Source organism: Nanorana parkeri, unplaced genomic scaffold (assembly GCF_000935625.1).
Source record: "Nanorana parkeri isolate BGI_ZX_2015 unplaced genomic scaffold, ASM93562v1 scaffold90, whole genome shotgun sequence".
NCBI lineage: Eukaryota > Metazoa > Chordata > Amphibia > Anura > Dicroglossidae > Nanorana > Nanorana parkeri.
The window spans coordinates 2,065,471-2,075,604 of NW_017306358.1; the positions used below are offsets into that span (position 1 = coordinate 2,065,471).

Sequence of the window (10,134 nt, forward strand, 5' to 3'; positions counted from 1 at the left end):
CCCCCCTCCCCCTCAAGTTGTATTGCTTGGGAAGTCCCATTCATCTCTGAATCTACCTATGTGCAGTACAGTATAAAAACTAAGGATTTCTGGTAGTGGGAGGGGTTACACAGGGTCCTCAGAGCTCTGGCCACTGTGCAATTACTTGATAATACTTGCATATACCCGATTGTCTCTGAATCTGCCTGCGTCCTGTACTGTACTTCAAGAAATAGATTGTACTGGTCTTAAAAATACCTTTTTTTTTTGTATATTAAACAACTTGTAATGGAACATTTGTAATGCAAGCATGAACTTACATGTTCTCAATATTGTCGGTTTCTTTCAACAGGGGAGTGCACTTCTTTGGGTTCCTGGTGCAGGAATAAAACTTTTTGCCGTATTTTTTACACTAGGAAATGTTGCTGCCTTAGCCAGGTAAGCATTTACGTTTAGGTGTTTGTGTTAATCATGCTTAGTTTTACAGAAATATAATTGGAATGGATTGTCATGCTTTTAAAACTGATATATGTGCTAAAGTGTGGTTAAGGGAAAGGTTACAACCAATCAGAATGTTTGTTTTACTTTCAGACTTGTATGGCAGAAATTACATTTGAATGTAAATTTGTTGAAAAAACGGTTGGCACACTTTTATACATGAACCCAATAACTTGCATTTGGCCTTTTCCAACCATATAAAAGAAGTAATGCTAAAAGGGCTTTATTGAAAAAAGGTCAGCATTGTGTTTAATATTAAAGTGGATGTAAAGCCTAACTGAATGAGTTGGCAGTAGTTTGTCATATTTAAATTGACTTTTTTTATGATGAAGACATTTTGTTGCATATCCAAGCATGAGTGGAACATACCACAGCATTTTACAGTCACTCAGGTAACTTAAAGTGCATTTAAACTCAAACACATTAAAGATTGCTACTTATCATTCCTCAAATGTGGTGGCTACATTAGTTTTCTTTATTTAGGCATTTTTTTCCTTGATCCGGCCAGTAATTTTGTTGTTTTTAAACTTTCTTTTTTGTTTCAATAAGTTTTTATTAAAATAGTATCAAATAGAACAATGAGGGCATCATGGTATGTGTTTACAGACAGCAAACCAGAATATGTTAAAAACAAAAAAACAAAAAAAATGATTATCAAGTCAAACAAAAACACTTCCAAGAGAAATAGAAGCTGTAAGAGGCAGAAAGAGAGAAGATAAAAAGAACAAGAAAAGGTGGAAATAGCAAAAAGGGCCAAGTAGAAATTCACTCATATACAATCAGTGTAAAAATACAGGAATCAAATCAAGAATTCCAAGCATTTATAAAACTTACAAATAGAACCATCTTTAATGGACATACATTTTTCCTAATTCATAGAATGTAAATTAACTTTAACTATATAATTGGTCAGTGGCACAGCGCTATGAGTCTCCCGGTATACTTTAACAAATACCAATGTGTAAAAAACAATGTGTCCGTGAATATGTGCAAAACATAAAATGTTAATTGGATGAATAAATTAAAATTTAAATAAAGTGAGTTGCTGTCTTCTTTATATATAAATAAGTGATAGATTTATGTGTAAAACACTATACATAAAAACATTTTTTATCGTTCTTTTAGAAAAAAACGTGTTGGTTTAGGAACTGAATCTATAATCCTGTGGGAGTGGATCCACCTTAAATACTATGTGCAATACAACATGAGTGACCAAAATCAAGTGAAAAAATATTGTGGAAAAGATATATAAGGAAATAAAATATATAATATTATAAATATGTCTATGACAAATGGTAAAAAAGATAAAAGATAAAAATATATAATGTCCGATAATGTCCCACTGTTGGGCAGGCAAATTTCATAAACTGATGGGGAACCAGGAAGATGTATCTCGATTGCCGGTATCAAGGTGAGTAATTTGTCAGAAGAAGGGAAAACCCCCATAGGGAGTGCACTCACCAGATGTCGGAGAAATAAAGGCTGTCTTTTTCTCCAGAAAGGTGAAGGTGGTTATGGTTCTATCCGTCTCTTCTAATGAGATTTTGCGATCCGCTCTCAGTCTTGATGTATCCACAAAGAGAGCTTTTGTTTTAATCGTGGATTAATTCCCTGTACAATTTCCAAGGGTTATCCCAGCACCAGATCTCAGAAGGGGTGCGGATATAAAAAAAAAACGAAAAACCGTCTTGTCCGTTGATTAGATCCGAGGAGATAGGGATAGAGAACAGAACGAGGAACTCGTAGTGTATTATAATTACGATTTATTAGGTCACATGAACGCTATGCATAGCGTTATTAAAAACAAAAGAACAACTGCTAACTCGTCTGTTACAAACCGAGTGCAGGTCCTGCACTTTGACCTGCACTCGGTTTGTAACAGACGAGTTAGCAGTTGTTCTTTTGTTTTTAATAACGCTATGCATAGCGTTCATGTGACCTAATAAATCGTAATTATATTACACTACGAGTTCCTCGTTCTGTTCTCCATCCTATCTCCTCGGATCTAATCAACGGACTAAACGGATAAGGCGGTTTTTCGTTTTTTTTTAATATCCGAAATTGAAGGGGGGTGTTATCTATACCCAGGGATGGAATGGCCAAACTTGGATTAGGGGATGTTAGAATACCTGTAACCTGTGATATCTTCTGAAATATTTGTCACCGGAAGCTTGTCAAACATCTGCAAGGCCACAAAACATGGTATAGACTTCCCGAATGGGCACTTTGTCTCCAACAAGTAGAAGGGAAAGAGGGATATACAGTTGTGTGAAAAAGTGTTGGCCCCCTTCCTGATTTTTCATTGTTTTGCACGTTTGTCACACTTTAATGTTCCAGATCATCGAACCAATTTAAATATTAGTCGAAGATAACACAAGTAAACACAACATGCAGTTTTTAAAAGAAGGTTTTTATTAAGGGAAAACAAAATCCAAACCCACACGGCCCTGTGTGAAAAAGTGTTTCCCCCCTAAACCTAATAACTGGTTGTGCCACCCTTAGCAGCAAGAACTGCAATCAAGCGTTTGCGATAACTTGCAATGAGTCAGTTACAGCGCTGTGCAGGAATTCACTCCACTCAACTTTGCAGAATTGTTGTAATTCAGCCACATTGGAAGGCTTTCGAGCATGAACCGACTTTTTAAGGTCATGCCACAGCATCCCAATAGGATTCATGTCAGGAATTTGACTAGGCCACTCAAAAGTCTTCATTTTTTGTTTTTCTTCAGCCATTCAGAGGTGGACTTGCTTGTGTGTTTTGGATCATTGTCCTGCTGCAGAACCCAAATTCGCTTCAGCTTGAGGTCATGAACAGATGGCCGCACATTATCCTTCAGGATTTTTTGGTAGACAGCAGAATCCATGGTTCCATTTATCACCGCAAGTCTTCCAGGTACTGAAGCAGCAAACAGCCCCAGACCATCACACTACCACCACCATATTTTACTGTTGGTATGATGTTCTTTTTCTGAAATGCGGTGTTACTCTTAGCCAAATGTAATGGGACACACCTTCTAAAAAGTTCAACTTTTGTCTCGTCAGTCCACAGAGTATTTACCCAGAAGTCTTGGGGATCATCAAGATGTTTTCTGGCATAACGGAGACAAGCTTTTATGTTCTTTTTGCTCAGCAGCGGTTTTCGTCTTGGAACTCTTGCCCAGTCTCTTTCTTATGGTGAAGTCATGAACACTGACCTGAACTGAGGCAAGTGAGGCCTGCAGTAACAGCGCCCGGTTAGGTTGGATCTCAGCTGTCACGGGATCTCGGATGTCATTGGAAGTGGAATGAGTGGAGGTGGTTCAGTCTGCGGATCCCGTTACACTCAGTGCGGTGGGATTACCGTGGGCATCATATACCACCTGGGGACTAGGTATGGGTTTGGACCTATTTAGGCAATATTGGTTAATAACAGTAAGGGTAGTAATGGAGGTACTGGAAGGACCCGTTTGAGGAGGTAGCAGGGTAGTCACCTCTAACTGCGAGCATGCGCAGCAATTCTGAACAGGTTACTCCTAATTGTCCCACATCACTAATATGCTCTAATCAGCAGTATGAGATATGCCAGGGTTAGAGTTCTCCTTAATGGTAACACAGTGCTACTATGTATAACAAGCAGTTTTGGTTAGAGAGTCCTCCTATGCAACAATCAGCAGTATGCGTTATGCCAGGTTAATGCCACCGGGGGTTATATGGAGACAGTCTCCAACAGTTCAGGGTGTTACCAGTGCAGGAACAACAAGCAGTATTCACAGCTAATTGTGGATGCCTAGTAGCAGAGGCAGCAGGTTGTGTGTCTCCACAGCTAGGTACTTGCGGTTAGAGGTGGTTTGAATGAGGGGAGAGGTGTGCCGCCTGGTTGCACGGTTATACTGTGTCCGGGTTCCAATGGGAAGCCGGTGTCAGAACGTGGTCGTCTCCAGGCTGCAGGGTGACCGAGTCGTTCGGCTTTCGCAGAGGTTGCGGGGTTCGCTGTCCGTCACTCGACGAACCAAATTAAGAGAACACCGAGTGATCGGAACAGCTGGGTATTTACGTGCGGGGCCGCGCGGCGTGACGTCACCCTGGAGACGGCACAGCGCTGAGGCGAGGAGACGCGCCGGCCGAATCCATGACAATCTTTGACTAATATTTAAATTCGTTTGATGATCTGAAACATTAAAGTGTGACAAACGTGCAAAACAATGAAAAATCAGTAAGGGGGCCAACACTTTTTCACACAACTGTATCTTACTCAGTTTCAGTGGGGTGAAATACCAGTGAAGTGTGATCTTGTGGGCCAATGCCACAAATTGACAAATCTCGTAGCTTTATGCGTGGCGTTGAAAGCACGGACCCATTGTTGAGGAGAGAATGTTATTTGCAAATAGTCTTCCCGCATTTGGATAGGCTTAAATGTAGTGAACGTGAGCTTACACTGCAGGGTGTTGTAAAACAATATAGTTCCTTTAGATTATGGCTTATCAGGTAAATAGAAAGACCAAACAGGTTGGGGACGCTTGCATGAGCGGGAGACAAGAGACCCAAGGAGATGAGAGATTTGACAGTAAGGAAAAATATCCCCATCCGAGAGGCTATACTCTGCTTTTAAGTCGGAAAAGGATTTCAGAGTGGACCCCACAAATAAGTTTTGGATGAAGCATATACCTCGGTCCATCCAATTAGATAGGTTGATAAAAGGTATCAGCAGCTCCAGCGCAATGACAGGAATAGCAACCATACAATGGGATTCATGAGAAGCAGTAAGCCATCAAGGAAGCCTGCTTCATAGAAGAAGGCTTGCTCACCATTGCACTAGGGAGCTCCCGATATAGTTAAAAAAAAAATATGAGGGTTACTTCTAGGAAAAAAAGAAAAAGCTTCAATTTCACACCACAGCTTGGTAAGGCCAGACTGAAACCACACCTTGAGTTGGTCTAACAGGACAGCATGATAATAGTCTGTCAAGTCAGGGTAACCCAATCCACCCACTCTCCTATGCTTAAATAAAATAGCTTGAGAGCAGCTAGGTCTCTTATCTTCCCAAATAAATGTACGTATAATAGCATTCAAAGAGGAGAAAAAGTGAGGGGGAAGGGGTATCGGCAATATTCAAAATAAATAAAGGATTTGGGGTGAGACTAACATTTTGAAAGAGGCTAATGTAGCTGACCAGGATAATGTCTCTCTACGAGTGCTACTTACACTGAGTGGCCAGATTATTATGACCACCTGACGTTTGTAGGCAAATTAGCTATAATTAGCTATAATTTTGCGCTGAAGTTGCTAGAGGGCCAGACCATTATAAATAGGGAAGCAGGTTGTTTACCACGACAGTAGAAGGGATTTTTTTTTTCCTGAAAATATGGGTAAACAACGCGATTTTAACAGCCTTTGAACGGGAGATGATTTTTGGCGCTCGGAGCCGTGGAGCGAGTATCAGCAAAACAGTAGAATTCGTTAAATATTCAAGAGCAGCTGTTGTTAAAGTGTTTAAAGACTGGACTGTCAGCCGTCTGTCTGGGTCTGAACGTGCGAATTGTGGCCGTCAGCGACTAGTCAATGTTAGGGCAGAACGGAGAATGGCAAGACTGGTATAAGACAACAGAAGGGCAACAGTGCAGTGTCAGATTCCTTGCAACCCCTTTCAACATCTCTTGGAGTCACGAGGCGGCCCAACAAAGTAATCTCGTGGCCCAACGAAGTACTGATGGGGTGGTCATAATAATCTGGCCACTCAGTGTATAAGGGATTGCAATTTACTAAAAAAAAAGGCACATACCGTATATACTCGAGTATAAGCCGTCCCGAATATAAGCCGAGGTACCTAATTTTACCAAAAAAAACTGGGAAAAAGTATTGACCCCAATATACGCCGAGGGTGGGAAATACAACCATAAAAAGCAGCGATTTAGTTAAAGTAATCCCGAGATATGAAATGGCATTGTCAATCCATTGGAAGGGAAATGGAGGGAAACCAAGTCCAAAATTTGAGTTGTTAAACTTGTAATACGATACAACACTAAATGAATCCAGTACAGAAGATACCGAAGCCCAGGAAGTTTCCAGGTTCTTAAGTAACAAAAGTACATCATCTGCAAAGAGGCTAATAGAATGTGAATGATGATTAAACTAAAAGTCTGAAATTAAGGGATGGGATCTAATGGTTTCTGCCAAAGATTCAATGATAACATTGAAAATTAATGGGAGAGGGGGCATCCTTACCTAGTGCCATTTGTAATAAGAAAAGGCTTAGAATGGACATCTGAGGTCGATACTCGTGCATATGAGTTTTAATATAATGCTAATATGGCTTATATTATCCAGCGGGAGAGGCCAAATTTGTAAAGAGCATGTTTCAAGTACCCCAGTGCACTCTATCAAACACCTTCTCTGCATCTAAAGCAAGGCACAGAGAAGGCATCTTAGAACATTCGGCATAGTGAATCAAATTGAGAACTCTACGGGTAGCATCTGTAGCCCCTCTACCTTTTTAATAAATCCTGATTGATCCAAATGTATCATTAAAAGAACAACATCCATTTATACAATATGCTAGAATTTTTGCATATAGTTTCAATTCTGTGTTGAGCAAAGAAATAGGGCGAAACTTTTGAGGCCTAGTTGGATCATGCCCTGGCTTCGGTAAGGTGATAATTGTCATTGCAAGCATTTCAGGTGGAAAAGAAGCAGAGGTCGAAGCCACTTCAAACACCCTAGTTAGATATGGGAGCAGCATAGGAGCAAAACTCTTATAATACTTGCTAGAGAACCTGTCTGGGCCAGGTGCTTTGTTAGAAGGTAAAGAATGAATAGCCTGAAGTATTTCACGCATAGAGATTGTGTCACAGTTCCTTGTACATTGATCTGGTGCCGGGTTTTGCCTCCAGTCCGAACTGCTCGGTGTCCGCCCTGAACCTATTTGTCAAAGGCTTGTGCACCTGTGCTTTAGTGGTTGAGCAACATGTCTTCACACTAGTAACCGGACCTCTCTGTTTTCTGTGGCATTGCTGCTTGAGTATATCTTGTATTTAGTATCTTTTGTTTGCTCTTGTTGTTTTCAGTGTTCCCTTCCTGCTGTGCTCTTGTATTCCCTCTGTTTTCTGTCCGTGTACCTCTTTGATTTGCTGAGGCTGTGAGTTCTCTCCACAGCATTGTTACCCGCTCTGTTTTGTGGTTGGCTCCTGCTTTGTGCGATTATTTTGCTCTGCACTATTGTTCACCTCCCTCCTTTCTCCTTTGCATTTCCCTCTGCTGTTCCTCTGTATCTCTTGTCTCTGTGAGTAGACCTGTTGTGTGTTCCCTTCTGTTACCTGCTCCCTGTGTCACGCATGTTCCCTGTGTCTTCCCTCTAGTGCCTGTTTTCTGTACCTTGTATCCTGTATTCACCCTGTGTCTTGTCCAGTGTGCTGTGGTGCCTGAGTACCCGCTGGCACTGTGCCTGCATGGGAGTGTCAGAGAGCCGCAACCTGGGAGCTGCCCCTCAGCTCAATATCCCCACCATCAGTGGCTCTGGTGAAGACCAGGCGGCTTCTTAGATCTTGCGACTCTGGCACACCTGCGCTTCGTGTGCGGTCACACTGTCCCTGCATCTTCGAGACCTCTATCCCTGCATATTCCTAATTCAGTCACAATATACTGCTACGCAAGACCCAGGGGGTTCACGATTCCTGGTGCTCTACTGCCCAAATCGTGACAGATTGGGGCATTTAGTTGTTGAAGTTGAGCGTCAGATATGCTAGGCAAACTGATATTGCTCAATAAATTATTAATGTTAGTATCAGTAGGGTGAGAAATAGATGGATCCTCTCTAAGATTATAAAGAGCCCCCAAATATGAGCTAAATGCATCAGCAATTTATTGGGGATGCCAAATGTTCTGGTTATCAATGGAATTCACTAGAAAAGGAATTTTAGTTTTTACCACTCTTTGCGTTTAAACGAGAAGCGAGGAGTTTACCCGCCCTACTACCTTTAGAGAACAAATTAGCTTTGTCCTTAAAGGAGAACTATGAGGTGAGTGCTTTTCACTCACCTCATAGTTCTAGCTGACCTGTGACAATGAGACTGTCACAGGTCGGTTAAGTAGATCGGGAGGTGAGCGGACACATACCGGCGTTCGCTCACCTCTCGATCATGTCACAGCTCTCTGCCGTGGCGGGAGGGGCTGGATTCCCCCCTCCCCGCTCCGATCCGCCAGCGCTGACTGGCGGATCGGACGGGGGAGGGGGCAGGTACAGCTGGCTCTGCCTCTGGATAGGCAGAGCCAGCTGTCACTCACGCATCTGGGCGGATCCAGACCGGGCGGATACTGAGCTTATGGTGAGGGGAGGACGATAGTTTGTGTCCTCCCGTTACCCTAAGGAGAACTATGGGGAAAAGCCTTAAAGTGACATTAAACCCTCAGATTTTTTAACATAAAACAATACTGTAATGTGCGCCTTACTGTAATCCATGGTTGTTTCCCTTCTCTTTGATGCTCTTCTTTTTAAAACTGTATCTGTTCTCATGCTTGGAGAGAACTTCCCTTTTCAGCTCAGGGCCTCTTCCTGTAGTGCTGGCTCAGGTTACAGCCTATACAAACGGATACATAGACATCGTGTCTGACAAGGCAGTCTGCTTAAAAGGTAAGTTCTCTCCAAGCATGAGAACAGATACAGTTTTAAAAAGAAGAGCATCAAAGAGAAGGGAAACAACCATGGATTACAGTAAGGCGCACATTACAGTATTGTTTTATGTTAAAAAATCTGAGGGTTTAATGTCACTTTAACTCCATAGTTCTCCTTTTAATTGTCATCTTTCAGACCCCTAATGTCACCTAGAGACCCCAAGGAAGCAGAGATCTGCTTCCCCAGCTTCATCTCCTGGCTCTAAGAGCCGGAGACTGTGTACAGTGACACCGAAAGTGATGTAATACACATCACTTCCTGGTCCAGTGACCGGAGGAGAGATCAGCGGCTGGAAGCCGCTGAATCTCTCTTCGGTCATTGCGGGGAGACCCGCCGAGCCGCTCCCGGGCGCCACGCAGGGACAGCTGTGCCCGGAGAAGCCAGCGGCGGGAGGTGGGGAGAGTGCCACATGATACAAACGATCCGGCGGCTGCACAGACGCTGGATCGCTTGTATATTAACAGCAATCATCTGCTGTTAAAAACGATACCAAGAACATGGCTGCTGCGTGTTCTTTTTTGAACCACTTCTGTGGGCTGTGGCCCGGAAGTGGTTAATAAGGGACTGAGCATATTAATGCAAATCACCCTGAGCAACTAATTCAGGAATGCCACGCACTATGAAGGTTATTGCATCTAGAACGATCTTCTTTTATGGCGACAAGGCCATAAAATATGGCATGCTTTATCCCAGCTGTCTTCGTGTTCAACATGAGGGCAAGGTCCTCTTCCTCGACACTCCAGGTGAAGCGGATGACTGGCTATCAACCCTGACAACCATCCTTCACTATGCCTGTTGCATTTGTCGCCACTTTAGCTATGAAGGGATGCTTGTCTGAGATGCTGTTTCCCTGCCACGGAATGCATCTCCTTGGCGCGGTTCACCTCCTCCTGGATGTCCTTTATCCCCTTCTGATGCATTACACTTTTGTCATTCCCTTTTTTTTTTCTTTGTGCTTTTTTCTTCTCAGTTTTTTTTTTTTTTTTTTCCTCACTTTACATCAAATCCTTTTT

At 42.5% G+C, this 10,134-nt stretch overlaps 1 protein-coding gene across 1 annotated transcript in view; it reads left to right on the forward strand.

The window, feature by feature from the left end:
• LOC108783831 (vesicle transport protein SFT2A-like) overlaps positions 1 to 10,134 on the forward strand; it is a 232,709-nt gene that overhangs the window by 3,359 nt on the left and 219,216 nt on the right. Inside the window, exon 3 of the mRNA XM_018552508.1 lies at positions 332 to 417. Coding sequence (XP_018408010.1) covers positions 332 to 417 — 86 coding nt within the window. The remainder of the gene's footprint in view (positions 1 to 331; positions 418 to 10,134) is intronic.